This window comes from Carassius auratus, chromosome 9 (assembly GCF_003368295.1).
Source record: "Carassius auratus strain Wakin chromosome 9, ASM336829v1, whole genome shotgun sequence".
In the NCBI taxonomy this organism is placed as follows: Eukaryota; Metazoa; Chordata; class Actinopteri; order Cypriniformes; family Cyprinidae; genus Carassius; species Carassius auratus.
Genome location: NC_039251.1, coordinates 34,979,331 through 34,996,877, shown reverse-complemented (window position 1 = coordinate 34,996,877; position 17,547 = coordinate 34,979,331). Strand labels below are relative to the sequence as shown.

Genomic DNA, 17,547 nt, shown 5'->3' with positions numbered 1-17,547 from the left:
GAGAAATGTCTATAACATAATCTGTTATGTGTTAGTTGAAAACATTATATTAGATCCATGCATCACAGCAGCTCTTAATCCAGATCTGTCTCAATGTTCATCAAACTTGCAATCACTCGCTGCTCTTCATTAAACTACTCTTTATTTGCATCTTTGTTCTTATTCTTAAAGACAGACCAAATAAGAGAGAGCTATATAGTCATTATTGTTATGAAAGATTTGGAGGACAATATTTTACATTGCTAGTTCTGAACGAGTCACACATCATTCTGAAGGTGTTTGATGAAATACAGAAGCTGTGTTTGTGTGTGTGTGTGTGTGTACCGGAGTAGTCGGTGGCGGTCCACACCAGAGCGTTAGCCGAGGTGTTCATGGGCTTGAGCTCGATGCCGGGGCTGATGGTGTGGTTGGCGCACACTTTGAGCACCTGCTCTCGTCTCATCAGCAGGCGATAGCTCTTCTTCTCGGGGTGGAAGAGGATCTTGATGTCTCCCACGCCGCGCTCCTTCCACTGGTTGAGCTCGCGGTCCCAGCGGTAGAGTTTGGCTCTCTCTTTGAACAGGATCTCCTCGTCCTCCTCACCGGACCTCACCTCCACCTGCAGGAGCCGTCACACACGTCACACACACACATGTCACACACACACACACACACACAGAGAGAGAGAACATCACAGCTAACACTCACCTCGGGCAGGGACACGATCGGCTCAAAGTGGATCTCGTCACTGTGGGGCGTCTCATCATCGCTGTCCTCCTCTTCTGCTTCTTTAGTTTGAGCCGCTGCGCTCCCGAAGACTGAGGCTCCTGCGCCGGACCACGAGAAACCAGCATCTGCAGAGACAAACACCTGATCACGTGATGTTTGAGATCGCTCACAAGCTTTAACACAACAGCGCTGAGTGACCGGTCAAGAAACACAGAAATGAGCTCGTCTTCATGAAAACTGATCAGCATTCACGGTTCAGATCATGGATTTAAAGAGGTGATTGATTTCCTTCTCTTAAAGATTGTGATGTGTGTAGGTCAGAAACAAGGTCAGGTTAAACAACAAACAAGACCTGATCATGTGCTTCTCCAAACTCAGTGTTAGTGCGGTCTAAAGCACAGCTCAGTGTTTCTGTGTTCAGTCTGTGTCGGTTACAGAGCTGTGTGATTGTGTCTGTGTTCTTAATAACACTGAGTTTATGACAGATGGAGCTGAGACTGCTGAACAGGGAAACACTCACCTTTTTTACCAAAAGCAAATTCCCCTGAAGTCTTAGCGAGTTCTGCAAATGAAAACCCAGCGGCAGATGTGAATCCGAAAGAGAGAGCTGCAGGAGGAAAGCAGAAACACATGATGATCAGCTGTTTGAGTGAGTGTGTGCTCTCTGAATACAGCTCACGGATGATGATCGTGTGTGTGTGTGTGTGGAGAGAGAGAGCGAGACTGCTGATGGTCTGGGGATGCTGCTGATAATGGCTTTAGATGAAAAACTATGCTGAGAGGAATGTGTTCAGGTGTGTTTTAAATGAGGAAGGATCAGTGTCTGTGACCCGTTATAAAATACTAACATTTGTTTCCCAGGGGTTAATATTACATGAGCAAAAACCTGCAGTGCTTCTGCTTAAATATTTTGATGAATTAAACCTTTTAAATTATTGTATTAATAAGTCAATTTTTAACAGTCGGTTAACAGTTAAAATGAACATCCCTGGTTTGCATCCAATGTTTCTTCAACTTTTCTTTATAAGTTGGTTTATTATGAAGAGTTTAGTTCCAAAATGCAATAAACGCCTTTTAACAAAATGAGTTTCTGTATTGTTTTGGTCCGATGCCAAATATTCTCCTCATGCATCAGATCCCCTCACTGGCACATTCACATACGATTAACAGGTGAAAACACATGCTCACATGCTCACATAGGTCATATTAACTACAGTATGCTAATCTTGCTGCAACACAGACCTGTGAGAGACAAATCTCTCTGTGTACTGAGTAAGAACTAGCCTGGTAATACCAGACTCCGCTACTTCACTTTGCTTCGTAGACAGAGTCTGCAATGTAGAGGTGGGCAGATCGATACTAATATCGATACCAACAGGAAATTATCGATACTTAAGTTTCAGTTTCTCTCGTCTCGTCTCGAACATGTCGGCTTCAGGAATTTTGTATAAGGAGAATTTGTTTTACATTGTGAAGTAAAACTTTGTGACTTTAAGAAAAAAAATCCTGAAAAGAAGTGCACTAAAGAGGAGAAACATTTTTTTATTAACATGAATTTGTTTTTAAATTTTTTATATTTGTGAAGTAATCATTTTGTAACTTTATTTAAATAAATCAGAAGTAACCAAAAGTTGTTTCTGAACAAAAGCTTTTGTAGTACTGATTAATAACCCAAAATGCAAATCACAAAAACAAATTAAAAGTCATGAAAATTCATTTAGATTTAGGTTGAAGACGCATCCACCTTAATTATTAAAAAGTATCGGTATCGGCGATACTGGCCCTGTATTTACTTGGTATCGGATCGATACCAAATCTAGCGGTATAGCACACCTCTACTGGAATGGCATAATAGAAAAGTGTTTTCTCTCTCGCTAGGGGGCGCTTTGTCTGAAGTTTAAAATCATTGGTTACCCGTAAGCCAATCAGATACGTTTAGTTATGACGTATGTTATGTGCCTGTACAGCCGCATCGAAGCACAGACATCATGCATCGAACTCAAATCTATGATTGAACTTCCACCGTAAACCTGTTGTTAACATGATGATGTGAGCGAAATACCGGAGTGAACATGGCTGTAAACGACTTTTGCAGATTATGCAAAGTTAATCTACGCATCTACGTCATGGCTCTCAGCCCGCCCTCTGTTCGTTGATTGGCCCGGCTGTTTCCAGACCGGTGGCAAACAGAAAGCTCTGACGCTGTATCAGACGGAGTACAGAAGCGAAATGAAATTGAGTGGAAGTAGGAAGTCTGACGTAGTCCGGCTAAGTAAGAACATGTTCATGAGTTCTGTGTCTGCACACAACAATGATCTGGGTTACATGCTTAATCATATAAGATTTATTATCAGGATATCTGCTTGTCCTGATTAATTATATCCACAATATTTGCCTGATGGTTACCCCCCCCCAAAAAATTATCTTCAACGTCAAGCATTTAAATCCTCCTTGTACAGTTGTTTTCTTAACTTTCTCTTTCTGAGCGGACACTGGCAGACATGAAAGCTGCAGTTAAGTGATCTCTATCAGATATTCTGAATAAAACTAACAGTGATAACGGTTTACTGCTACTGAACTTCAAACATGGATCCAGACAAGGATCTTGTAGCCCAGAGGATGCAGAAGTGCATTTATTCAGCAACCACAAAGCAAACCTTTCACATGATTTGTAATCATTGTAATCATGTAAAAAAGGAATGAACATTAGTAATCATCATTCCTGATGTTTAACTGGCGCTCACCTGTAGCTGTGCTGGAGTCGCTCTCACTGCTTCTCTTGGTGGAGAGATCGATGGGACGGCTGCCATCAGTCTGACGCTCCTCTGCTCCGCCGTCGCTCGGCTCGGGCTTCACCTGTGTGTCCTGAGGAGCTGATGAAGAACCGCTGATCTCCTGCGGTCCAGACTCCCAGCGGACGGGCTTCACCTGTGTGTCCTGAGGAGCTGATGAAGAAACGCTGATCTCCTGCGGTCCGGACTCCCAGCGGACGGGCTTCACCTGGGCCTGCTGTACCTTCTGGACCTCAGTGCTGAAGTCGTCCAGTTTCTCTGCCTCTGCTTCAGAGTCGCTGCTGACGCCGCACAGGAAGGTGGGAGGCAGGAGGAGGCGTCTGGCTCTCTGCTCCTCGTCTGCTGTCGGCCGCTTCTCCCACACCAGAGTGACCTCCGAGTCTGCAAACACAACACAGGCTTGAGAGGAGAGTATATGCTGTCCCATGACACACGGGTTACAAAAACAGCCGGTTATGTCTGTGAAGGTAAACAGCTGGGTAATAAATTGACAGCTGGTACACTGTTGTCGCTGCTTAAATTAAAATGAGCGCGCCGTGGGCAGAAACTTACTGATTACGGGACAGTTATATTATAACAAGATCCTTTTGCACCGTCACTAGGGGAGAGAAATCAGATGCACTCGTTTTCTCAGACGCTTGCAGAAAAAGGCTTACCAAAACAAAGTTACTGGGGAGGGCTGCTACGATTAGTCGACATTATCGACAACACTGACAAATATTCTTGGTGTCGACTAGTCAGGAGCGCTGTATCTAAATATATGCTGTGTGCTTTCCTCTAATAACGAAATAAACAGTAAAAACTGACATCGGTGTGAATGCAGCAGATAAAAACATCTGATTGCAGCGATGTGGATGTTTGCATGAGCTCCGAGTATGAGTAAAGTCCAGTCATGTCACGTTTAGTTATATAGTACTTAATGCAATAGATAGCCTTAAATCAAGGAGCTTTACAGTATTAAACATGAAAAACCACAGTCAGTGTCAAGTTCGGTTAGAATTGCAACTTAATTTTCTGTTATAAAGCAGCTCACCAGTGTGGAGCTAACTACGGATAAAATATTTGTATTAGTGAGGGAAATAAATAAAAATATAAATGGTTTGCAAAGATCAAAGCTTGATCCAGCTCAGGACTGTTTTGATTTTCATAACCCTATAAGGTATTTTAAGGGAGATATTTTTGTGAATAAAATAGTTTCTCCAACAATAAAACTTCTTATTTACCTTTATTTTGTTTGCCAATTATATACATTTTTGTGCATAAAGTTAAATGTATAATTAATTAATAATTAACCCATCTCTTTTAGGGAACTACAGACCAGTTTCTCTTCTTCCTTTCATTGCAGAAACACTTGAAGGAGCTGTGGTCAAACAAGTCTCTACATTTCTCACACACAACAACCTCCTTGACAGCAACCAATCTGGCTTCAGAAGACATTCAGCTGAGACGGCCTTGCTCTCAGTTGTTGAAGCTCTAAGACTGGCAAGAGCTGAATCCAAATCTTCAGTACTTATCCTGCTTGATCTGTCCGCTGCTTTTGACACGGTTAATCACCAGATCAACTCTACTGGCAAATGGCATCTCAGGAACAACACTTCAATGGTTTGAGTTTTACCTATCAGATAGGTCCTTCAAAGTATCTTGGAGAGGTGAGGTGTCCAAGTCTCAGCATCTAACTACTGGGGTGCCTCAGGGCTGAGTTCTTGGTTCCTGCGATGTGACTATCGTGGATTCGTACATCGCGATATCGATGCTTAAACGACACATCGTGCAGCCCTAACGTGTACTGTGTTAAGCTAACGGAGACTTGTTATAGCACTTATATATCATTGCTCTTTTTGTTGTTTATTATTGCTTCCACTGTCCTCATTTGTAAGTCGTTTTGGATAAAAGTCAATGTCTATTGATTAATCAGTGAAAGAATCGGCGACTATTCGATTCTATTGTTCTAATAATCGTTACATTAATAGATAATCAAAATAATTGTTTGCTGCAGCCCTATTACTGGGTTAATCTTTTTCATGTTTCTTGGGTTGGTTGATGCACCGGGGACCTGATTTTAGCAATTAAAACCTGGAGTGAGATTTTCATGATGTAACATTTAAATGTTTTCGTCTCTTTTATTCCATAATGAAGCGTGCATCATGTGGCATGCAAGCATCATGCCTGCTTCAACATCTCTCACTGTTTACACATGGATACACGTGAGCAAACTAAGGAGCATTTCTGACTTACTTTGTTTCGATACACTAGAGGTGGCAGGTGTTTATATATTTTGCCTGTGAGAAACACGTTCAGCTGAATGTTATTTAAAAGTGCGATATAACTAACTTACAGGGTAAATTTCAGTATTTTGTTCACGTATTCCAGTTTGAAAACCACTGGTGTAGAGCAACCTACCATGATCAGACGCTCCATCAGCTCCATCCACATACAGCTTCCCCTTCAGATTCCTCACTGCGCTCTCAAAATCCTCATCTGAAAACAGTGGTGTGAATCTGAGGTTAATCATTTCTCACAGTGACACAAAATACTTCAATCAGAAGATGTGAAAGTGTAGTTCTGAGAAGTGCAGCTCTGATTAACTAAACTGCAAATAGAGTGTGGATCTTACCATCGCTGTCTTCGTCACTGATGTATCCTGGACTGTTTTTGTAACAGAAGAAGGTAGGAGGAAGCATCAGTCTGGCGGCCAGCTCTGCTTGCGCTCTCGTTGGTTTACACTCAAATACGATCTCAATATCATCATCAGACACGTCTTGAGCGCTCTTCTTCTCTGACGGAGAGTAAACTGAGCAATAAACAAAAAATAGATTAACTAAAGCAATAACAACTGCTAAACAGATAGTTCATCCCAACATGAAAACTGCAGATCTATAGCGGTGTGACTGACAAATGTGACCGTTTCAAAGTCACAGGGGTCCAAAAACAAAAGTCCCATTGGCTTTATACTGTGCTGGGAAACACAGAAGGAATGGAGTCTGGCCTGAGTTTTCATGTTTGGTGAACTCTATCTTAAAGTGCTCACCATGATTAAGAACGCTTTGTCAAATGTCAAAACATGTCGCAGACTGAAGTACTCGGACCGAACGTTAAATCAGTAACTTTCCAAAGACACACACATGCAAACACTCATGCTCTCTATTAAACCTACAGAAGTCATATGTCACTCACACTCATCAGTTAGCGCCTCACACATCAGTACTGACTCTCACAGATGATCACCATGTACCACATTTAAATACACAGGAAGAGAAAAAATCGTGTGACACGCTGACAGGCACGATGCATTATCGGACACGATGACTTTGGTGTCCACTATGTTTACTTGTGCTGCCAATACATTTACTGCTATATACAGGACACAAGTCCATACACAAACACTTCTCCCTGGATCCCTTTCAGGTTTCACACACAGAAACCATTTGTGCCATCAAGATCACACGAAGTTCGTGATTTAGATCGTAGATTGGGGTGAATGAACAGCGCTCTCTTTCACCCTCAATACCCATGACTGAAGTGCCCTTGAACAAGGCACTGAGTCCCCAGTTGCTCCCCAGGCGCTGGATATATAGCAGCCCCCTGCTCCGGGGAGGTGTTCACTTCTCACTGCTGTGTGTTTGTGCACTTGGATGTTTTAATGCAGAGCACCAATTCAGAGTATGGGCTACCATACTTGGCAAACTTCAAGACTTTCACTTTAAAGGGGGGGGGGGGGGGGGGTGAAATGCTCGTTTTCACTCCATCTCCTGTTAATCTTGAGTACATATAGAGTAGTACTGCATCCTTCATAACTCCAAAAAGTCTTTAGTTTTATTATATTCATAAGAGAAAGATAGTGTGTACCGATTTTTCCCGGAAAAACACGACCGACTGGAGGTGTGACGTGTGGGCGGAGCTAAAGAATCACGAGCACGAGTAGGCTTTTGCGTTGAGAGCATGTGGAAGCTGTGACAGCTGTGAATGCTGAAACTGAACGAGAGCAGCAGCAGCAAGGACTCTCTCCGAGCGGGGCTCGAACCCGGGTCTCCGATGGGAGGCGGACGCACTAACAAGGAGGCAGAGATATTTGAAGCAGTTTTACTCACCGCCTGCGGTTCCAACACACGATTGTGACCCTTTTTCCTTGGGATTGCATCATCCTTAAGAAATAAACGATACGCAAAACCGTCGTCAAACTGGGCCTTGTTTGTAAAACAAGCATCTTTGAAATGCAGGTAACAAACAAAAAAACTTGCACAACTCTGTTGATGCTCTGTAAAAATAAACTCCATCCACTGGTCCCTTAATGCTGGTTTTTCTTTGGTAATCTGTGCAGGGTTGTCTTGCCCTGGCAACCAAAAACACACTTCTTTTGTGACATTTGGCGACGCTCTCGCTCTGATCAGTGAAGTCTGTTGTGCTCTCAGTGCTCTGCTATACGGGAGCGCGCTCTTCCGGCAGAAGTGCCTCAGGACACATATAAGGAAATTCCTCTCCATCTAACGTCACACAGAGCCATACTCGAAAAACACTTTCAGAAACTTGTGACAAACCGGAATAGGTATTTTGGGAACAAAAATACTCCTTCAAACGTACAACTTAATTTTTGAAACTTTGTCCATGTTTAGCACTCAGTATAGCATTTCACCCCCCCCTTTAAAATAATTTAGATCCTACCTGTCCGATCGCTACCATTTTGTTTATTTAAATGGGGAGTCATCTCATTTAATCACCAGTAAAATATGGAGTGCCACAAGGATCTATTGTAGGTCCTCTGCTATTTTCAATATACGATCAATATGTGGCCCCTTGGTAATATTATTAGAAAATACAGGATTAGTTTCCACTTTTATGCCGATGATACTCAGCTATATATCTCAACGAGACCAGATTCAACTTCTAAATTATCTAATCTAACAGTGTAAAAAATGTAAAAGATTAGATGATCAATAATTTTCTCCAATTAAATTAGGATAAAACAGAGATATTACTCATTGGACCAAAAAAAAACAGCACACAATCTCTTGAATTACAATTTGCAACTAGATGTATGTACTGTTACTTCCTCTACAGTCAGAAATCTGGGTGTTATATTAGACAGCAACTTGCCTTTGGAAATCATATAAATCGTCGCTACCAAGCTACGAAAAACGTTACTAGTTTCTGTTGCAGAAAACCTAGTTCATGTATTTAGGACCTCTAGCAGATTCCCATTCATTAACTAAACAGTCTAATCGGTCACTAATCTGAGTTTCATAATAACCCGAAGATATATTTATGCTTCTCATATAATCAATTTTTTAACATGGTTCCATGCCAATGTTTTGCAGGTATCTGTTAAAGTAAGTATTTGACTCATCAAGTCTGTTTGCACTGCTTCTTTCAAAGTGAAGTGTACACATTATTAATACAAATATTTATGGCCGGTAAATTTTCTCAATTTTTATTCTAATTTGTTTGGCTTCCAAATTCACCAGGGAGACTGAGACACTGCATCACAACTAAAAAGTGGTTTCAGTCCCCTTTAAATTTCAAGAACAAGTACATTTACCAGCTACTTTTTTAAAAATTTGCACAGTGAACCCGTGTTGGAGCTCTTAATTTTGAACTCTCAAAGTAGATGAATTAGACTTGAAAATGTAAAAATAATTCTTATGGTAAGGCAGGCCCTCGACAATATGATCATATTATCCCAATTTTACAGTCTCTGCACTGGCTACCTATTAAGTTCATGAAATGCTATTTCATGCATACTGAGTTTTTTACACTGTTAAGAGTTGGATTCCCATGCTAAACATGGACAAAGTTTCAAAAATTAAGTTGTACATTTGAAGGAGTATTTCTGTTCCCAAAATACTCCTTCCGGTTTGTCACAAGTTTCGGAAAGTTTTTTTCGAGTATGGCTCTGTGTGACGTTAGATGGAGAGGAATTTCCTTATATGTGTCCTGAGGCACTTCTGCCGGAAGAGCGCGCTCCCGTATAGCAGAGCACTGAGAGCACAACAGACTTCACTGATCAGAGCCAGAGCGTCGCCAAATGTCACAAAAGAAGTGTGTTTTTGGTTGCGAGGGCAAGACAACCCTGCACAGATTACCAAAAGAGAAACAGCATTAAGGGACCAGTGGATGGAGTTTATTTTTACAGAGCATCAACGGAGTTGTGCAAGTGTTTGTGTTTGTTACCTGCATTTCAAAGATGCTTGTTTTACAAACAAGGCCCAGTTTGACGCCGGATTTGCGTATCGTTTATTTCTTAAGGATAATGCAATCCCAACGAAAAAGGGTCAGGATCGTGTGTTGGAACCGCAGGCGGTGAGTAAAACTGCTTCAAATATCTCTGTGTTGTTAACTTAGCTATCAGCGTGTAACGTTAAGCACATCAAGTAAACAACATGCGATGTTGTCATCAAACTGCACTTTCCACATGTACAGCTTAAAAAAGTGGAACTTAGTCATTTTCCAAAACCGCTAAGCAAATATATACAGTTTTAGTACATACCACATAGAAATGTCATTGCTGATGCTGCTCTTGTTAAATATCAGCCTCTAGATCGGTTTCTGGATCATAAATATACGCTGAATCTGACTGTTAGCCATGGTTTGTTTTGGTTGGTTTTGTCCTCACGATAATGAGACACAGCTTCCACATGCTCTCAACGCAAAAGCCTACTCGTGCTCGTGATTCTTTAGCTCCGCCCACACGTCACGCCTCCAGCTGGTCGTGTTTTTCTGGGAAAAATGGGTACAGACTATCTTTCTCTTATGAATATAATAAAACTAAAGACTTTTTGGAGTTATGAAGTATGCAGTACTACTCTATAGGTACTCAAGATTAACAGGATATTGAGTGAAAACAAGCATTTCACCCCCCCTTTAACGCTACAATCCATCACGCTCACTAAGGTCACAAAACGCTGGACTTTTGGTAGTTCCTAGGATAGCAAAGTCCACTAAACAAGGTAGAGATTTTTGGCTCCCAAACTCTGGAATGGCCTTCCTGACAATGTCGGGGTTCAGACACGCTCTCTCGGTTTAAAAAAATCACTTTTGCCAAGCATTCGAATAATGCATCTCATAAATTTGGACTTCAGTTATATCTGATCAAATGTGCATGTATGATGTATTGCAGAGCCCAAAATTGTCATAACTATATAGCTGAGATAAAATACTTGGAAGGGCAAATTCCACATTTAAAGATTGGAAATCGCCTTACAAGACACTCACTGCAGAGTACCTGAACATGGGGACATTGGCTCTGTCCCATATGGCACCCTAAAACCTTGCAGTCTTCCCCAGAGACTGCACACTCATGATGTAATGTCGCTTTGACTGTCAGGTAAAAGTTTGCTGCGGAGCTTTCCTCAGTGTGGGCTCAGCAGTTGTGTGAATAGAGGGCACATAATGGCCACAAAGGGAGCATTCTCGAGCACCCTTCTGAAAGCTAAAATGACAAAAGGGACACCCTACAGTCTCATGGGCTTAACAGACACACCAATGCGGAGGCCATTGTAAGTCTGTAAGACCACAAGTGCACATGAAAAGTGTTCCATTTGGGCCAGTGCCTTTGAAGCAACTGGTGCACCCTAATTGTAAATTCTACTGAAATTTCAAACAAATGAGTAAATGTTAGCAGATTTCAGACCATGCAAATGTTTGGATTGAGTTATGTTGGGTTATCACATCATTCAGCCAAGGTCAGGTCTCCCGGCTCATGCCAGTCAGTGAGAGCTCTATGCGTCACACTAAATAGTGACCTGAAATACCTCGGGCTTCAGACTGGTTGGCTGATGTACAGGTCCAAAAAGCCATAGGATTATTTTTGAAAAGCCTAAAATCCAAACCTAAAAAATAATGTTAAATGTGTTATTTTTGCCATTTTGTTAAAGAACTTTAATCCATCTCAGAAACTCAGTGGACGAAAGTCAGTCTAAATAAGACAAAGATATGGGCTTAAAATAAGGCATCGGGAACAAAATGCAAGTATCTTTTACAGCAACAACATACAAAATAAGAAAGTGTAGAATGTCCTCATTAAAAAAAGTAAATGAACAGAACCTAAACCAGAGATGCACTTGGCTTCAGCCTTGGTTAAACACACTTGAAGCAACCAATTATAATCTTTAGGACTACTTAAACTGCAGACAGGTTTGTCTGGAGCAGGGTTGGACAGCTGTGAGCTAAACACAGAGGGACAGTTTTATCCATAACTACGAGTCACAGAACATAGCTTACTTCTTGTTGGTATGCTGAAAGGAGTCTGGACCGATGACTGGCTGGCCACTGCTGCTCCAGAGGTTTTCAGTCTCGAGGCACCCGCTTCCTCGTCTTCTAAACTAGAAATCACAACCAGAGATTTGTCTTTTGATGGCGAAGGGCTTCCAAAAATCTTCTGCACAGAGTCTGAACCAAAGACGAACTTTGGAGGAGAGACCACATTCTTGGTGCTTTGAGGTGTCTGATCCAGTTTAGGACTGCTTTCTTCAGAGATTCCAGTACGTTCTTTTGTTGTTTCCTCAAGTACAGCAACTGCAGCCTTGCCACAAAGCATCTCCTGGGTGGAGGCAGGTAGTTTTGCAGAAAACGGGGTCAGTAGAGTGTCTTTTTCTTGGGCAGTCTTTGCCTCTTCGAAAATTTCACTGAAAGCATTTGCGGTTTCCTGCAGTTTAAATCGAACTGCCAGCTGTTCCACCTTGCCCTGCCCCTCAGCAAAATCAAAGGCACTCCAGATCCACGCTTTCTCGGCTCCTTTCATGGGCTCAAGCTTCATATTGGAAACAATCCAATGGTTCGCACACAGTTTGAGGACCTGGTCCCGCCTCATCACAAGTCTAACACGCTTAGTTTCATAGTGCTGTAGTATTTTAAGGTCTCCTATACCTCGTTCCTTCCACTGATTAAGATCTTTATCGTAGCGGTATAATTTGGCCCGGTGACTGAAAAGGACTTGCTCGTTCTCCTCTCCGGTTGAGACCTCAACAAGATCAGGCAGTGGCACAACAGGCTCAAAGTACTGACCATCTCGCTCTTCCTCCTGAGACACTTCTTGCTCATCATCTGTGCCAATGGAAGCCTGGCTCTGGTTTAGCTTAGATGGGGACTTAGAGGGACTGAGAATAGGCTGAAAACAGAAACTAAACCCTGAGGACGACTCGCCAAAGCGGAATAAATTTTTAGCAACTGGATCTGGCTGCAAAGGAGTATCACGCACAGAGGAGCTGCCATAGTCCTTGTGCACTTCCTCATGCAAATCGTAATTATCCCATTCTAAAGTGTGTGCAGTGCCCTCAGAGTCGAGCTTAACTACAACTGCAGAAGTACTATGACTTGTATCGGCACTTTCATCGTCCTTGTTTTGGGAAGTCAAGAATGATTTGAGGTCCTTAAGTCCAGATTTCATTTCTTCAGCTTTCTGTATAAGATGGGCTGTTCTTCCAGTGTTTGTGAGCTTGTGAGGGGTCTGCAAAGGAATATCCAAAAGCAGTCTCTGACTCTCCTCAAATTTCAGCTTGAATTCTTCTGCAAGCTCAGGTGTTTTGAATTTTGCCGCAAGTTGTTCTAATTTGGCATCTCCATCTGAGAAGTCACTGGCCAACCACATCCAGGCTCGATCCGAGCCTGAGAGGGGCTTTAAGTTCATTGTGGTTGTGATCCAATGATTAGCACACACTTTCAACACCTGCTCTCTCCTCATAAGAACTCGCAGTCTCCCGTTCTGGTTATTCTTGAGCAGTTTTAGGTTGCCGACTCCTCTTTCTTTCCATTGGTTTGTTTCTGTATCAAATCTGAAGAGTTTGACACGCTGTGAATACAAGACTTTCTCATCTTCTTCACCTGTAACAAGGTCGACCTTCTCTGGCATCTGAACAACAGGCTCAAACTGAATATTGTCATTCTCCTCAGTTTTGTACATTTCATCATCTTGATCGACAGAGGTGTCGGCCTTGGGCCCAGGATACAACCCTGTAAAGAGAGGCTCGCCAGCCCCTGCAAAGCCTTTGAAAGTGGGATCCTCCTGGCCAAACTGAAAACTGCCTTGTGTCTTTGCCAAGTCAGCGAAACTAAAGGTGTTAGGCTTACCAGTAAAGAGGGGATTATTATCTTGACTATCAGAGTCTACAGACTGTTCTGAGGAACTTGGGGCTGCCTCTTTTTCATTCTCTTTCTCTTTGTGATGCGCAGCAATATTTTTGAGGAGGCCAGATGCAGATCCATTTTGGGACTGTCCGTCTGATGGTTTTGCCTCAGATTCTGCAATGCCAAACTTAAATCCGCCAACAGGCGTCGGCATGGAAAACGCAAAAGTGGAACTGCCTGATGACTTTTCAGCTTCAGTTGTGGAGGACTCAAACTTGAAGGCTTCTAAGGATGTTTTTTCCTTACTTGTGCCGAACTGAAAAGCAGGGCCTGGATTGAAATTGGCTTTAAATCCTGTCGCAGCAGGTTGGCTGCTAGAACTACCAAAACTGAAGGTAAAAGAGGAACTTGATGGTGCAGCAGAGGTCTTGTTTTTCATATTTGGGTTTGCTGTCTGGCATGAAACACAATGACTAGATGAACCTTCATTTCTTACCAGGCAAGTGTCACAATCCCACTGACCAGCTTTTTTACCAAACATGGCAGCTAGCCCACCTTTCGATGCTGCATTAGTTTTTACAGTGCTGCAGGGGGCTTTGCAAGAAACGCATTCAGTTGCCGAGGCATCATTCCTCACTAGGCAGGAGTCACAGTCCCACTGACCATCTTTCTTGGCAAACTGAGCACCAAATCCAGTGCCAAATGGGACTGCTGGAGCTGCTGACACTTTCTCTCGCTGTGGTGCATCAGCCTGACTTGTTTTCTTCTCAGCCTGAGCTCCAAAGCCAGTAGATGTGTCCACCGCACCAAATCCAGTGCCAAATGGGACTGCTGGAGCTGTTGACACTTTCTCTCGCTGTGGTGCATCAGCCTGACTTGTTTTCTTCTCAGCCTGAGCTCCAAAGCCAGTAGATGTGTCCACCGCACCAAATCCAGTGCCAAATGGGACTGCTGGAGCTGCTGACACTTTCTCTCGCTGTGGTGCATCAGTCTGACTTGTATTCTTCTCAGCCTGAGCTCCAAAGCCAGCAGATGTCTCCACAGCATCGTTTGATCCAAACTTAAAAGAAGCCGATCCAAACGTGAAGCCCTTCGAGCAGATATCAGTGCTGGTGGCACTTTTAGCAGAATCTCCAGAAAGTCCAAAAGAAAACAATTTGGCAGGAGGAGCCACAGGCCCAGAGCCTTTGGGCTCCTCTACAGGTTTGACTTGTGCTGTAGAAGGAGCTGCACTGTTGCAGGCCACACATACCGCAGACGTGGGAGCGTTTCTTACACAGCACACGTCACAATCCCATTCACCCGCCTTCTTGGAAAACAGGGTTTTGAGATCCACTTCTTTGGATGAAACCTGAGGCTTTGGAGTTTCGCTTTTCTTTTCAGTCTGTTGTCCTTGTGGGGATTCCGAAAGGAACTTTTGAGCTTCCTCAAATTTAACTTTAAACAGTGTTGCCTCGTCTGCGGTTTTAAAACGAATGGCCAACTGCTCAGTCTTTGGCATTTCATCTGCATAGTCCATAGCGTACCACACCCAGGATTTGTCAGATCCAGCATTTGGTTTGAGGACCATATCAGCAGTGATATAGTGATTGGCGCAGATTTTCAGAACCTGCTCCCTCCTCATTAACAGACGAACTTTCCCGGAGCTTTTGTGTTTGAGGATTTTGATACTGCCAATGCCCCTCTCTTTCCATTCTTTAGTCTCAGAATCAAATCGGAAGAGTTTTGCTCTCTTGCAGAACATCTCCTCCTCCTCCTCCTCACCAGTTTTCACATCGACCTTATCAGGTAGAGGCACAATGGGCTCAAAATGAGGCCCATCCTCATCTTCTTCCACATGGGTGCCATCATTGTCGCTTTCACCACTTTTCTCTTCCCGAGCCTCTGAATTCCCTAATGTTGTCTTGGTTCCACTTGTAAAACTAAATCTTTGATCGGTGTTGCCAAAAATACTCATCTTGTTCGGAGCACCATCAGTGAATGAAAATCCTGCTGCACTTTTACTCCCAAAGGTAAAGACTTCTTTCTGGCTAGGCAGCTGGTCTTGGGTCTGATGTTTTGGTTCTGACGAAACCTCAGCTTTGGGAGGAATATCTGATGTCAGAAGTCCCAAGAGGCTTTCACTATTTTTAACTTGAGCAGAAGAGAAGGTGAAATCACCATCATTGGACTTGAAATTGGAGTTGAACTTGAATGCTGTTGAGGATGTTGTTGTTGGGCCGGCAGCTACTCCTCCAAAGTTGGGAACCTTAGCAGGTTCACCTGTGAACTGCGGCCCAAAACTAATTTTGGGGTCGACAGCCTTGCTTTCAGTGCTCCTGGTTGACTGTGTGGATGTAACAGGACATGGCTTAGTGAAATATCCAGGCTCTGGCAACGTTGGATTGACTGTGGGCTGAGGAACGTTGTGACCATAATACTCCTCACTGTATGGGGAGAGTAAGGATGTAGCTGGTGACTCAAACCGGATGGGAGGACCGAAGACTTGCTCTTGAGGATACATGCATGCGGGTGTTGACTGAAGAGGTGGGGTATGTGTTGATTGTTGGTAGGCATACATATGCTGCTGTGGAGGAAGACGATTCATCCCATATACTGGGCCCTGCAGAGGCAAACAAACAATACTTTGATATAGATTCTCTGCTTCATTACAGCAGGGTAGAATATTTTGTGTTTACATGAACATCCCTCCAGTACCTTTGTTGGTGTAACATTTGCAGCAGTGCGTAGAAGATACTGTGAATTATATGCTGGAGACTGGTTGTAGTACACAGAGGGACCTGTAGTAGCAACTGAGACAAATAAAAGGAATGGTTTAGGCATGTCTCAACTACTGCATACACAAGTGGTTCTTTAGCCTGTTTACATGAAGTAAATACATAGAACAAAATCCTGCACAAGCCTCATTGTTTCGCACAACTACTGGGAGGAGGGGCACTTTGAGAACCACTAATATACACATTTAATTTCACATTTCTAAAAGTACTGCTGATTTGGAGAAGTCATTGAACTGACCAGTGAGAGGAACACCGTGGAACGTCTGCGCTGCAGGAAATGTTTCCTGAAGTCCTTCTGCAGCATAGTTGTCTCTATACATCCTATATGAGGATGCTGTGGCATCTGGAGAATTATGACGCAGGTCATGAACCTCATTCTGTGTGAGACAAAAAAATATATAAAAAAAATAAAATCAAAAATACATTTCCAAACACTCGTTTTCAGCTGGTACTACAGGGCATTTATTATAGCTTATTTTTAATTAATATTTTTGCCTTGTATGCCTTTATAAGGAGATCAGAGAAGTAGCAAGAGGGGCACAGGAGAGATAAAGACCTTCTGCTGGGACTGGAAGCTGTGCTAGATGACAGAGCATTGCAGACAAGACCATTTAACTCAATATTCACTTACGTTCTGTGTTAATACAGCTTCACTTTATGAGAATTTACACATATGATCCCCTTTGCCGGATGTTAAAAGCTTGTTTAAAAATCAAACTACATTATAATCTCTTTGAAAAACTGCCACACGCTTCTACTAGCAATAGGCAGGTTTCAAGGTTTGGATCTAATTTTGATGTGATGTGCAGTGTGTTCAAAGGCTTTATCAGTTACTTTGATTATAAGTATATACATTTTCACGTTTTTTTTTTTTTGGAAAATGACCAATCATGTCACAAGATAAGACCCTAACTCGTATTTATGGGTGCAAACAGCATTAGGGACTTTTTGCTTTTATTTCCTACTTCCTAGAACTATTGGTCGAAATACCTGCTCTTTGTGTTCGCACTGTAGGAACTAATGATGGTTTTAGTTCTAGGGACTCCGTTTGGAGGAACTAAATTAACTCCTACTCCAGAGTAGTGTCTAAAACAGTTCTGTAGGACCTACCTGTGATGCAATTGTACGCTGATTGGCCAAACACATATGAAACACCAGTTACCTGGCATTCTAACCTCTTAACCCACACCCAGACGAAGGAGTCCTGAACTCCC

The 17,547-nt window shown here is 42.7% G+C and overlaps 1 protein-coding gene across 6 annotated transcripts in view; it reads right to left on the bottom strand.

Moving 5' to 3' along the window:
* ranbp2 (RAN binding protein 2) overlaps positions 1 to 17,547 on the bottom strand; it is a 43,231-nt gene that overhangs the window by 1,237 nt on the left and 24,447 nt on the right. Inside the window, exons 17-27 of one of the 6 annotated variants that reach the window (XM_026272707.1) lie at positions 16,572 to 16,710; positions 16,254 to 16,348; positions 11,715 to 16,158; positions 11,246 to 11,323; positions 6,115 to 6,291; positions 5,901 to 5,978; positions 3,637 to 3,881; positions 3,453 to 3,564; positions 1,229 to 1,315; positions 688 to 833; positions 325 to 598 (exon numbers count right to left, since the gene is read on the bottom strand). In XM_026272707.1, the coding sequence (XP_026128492.1) occupies positions 325 to 598; positions 688 to 833; positions 1,229 to 1,315; positions 3,453 to 3,564; positions 3,637 to 3,881; positions 5,901 to 5,978; positions 6,115 to 6,291; positions 11,246 to 11,323; positions 11,715 to 16,158; positions 16,254 to 16,348; positions 16,572 to 16,710 (5,875 nt within the window). Of the gene's footprint in view, positions 1 to 324; positions 599 to 687; positions 834 to 1,228; positions 1,316 to 3,452; positions 3,882 to 5,900; positions 5,979 to 6,114; positions 6,292 to 11,245; positions 11,324 to 11,714; positions 16,159 to 16,253; positions 16,349 to 16,571; positions 16,711 to 17,547 lie in introns of all 6 variants that reach the window. The other 5 variants (XM_026272708.1, XM_026272710.1, XM_026272706.1 and 2 more) reach the window with 5 other exon arrangements.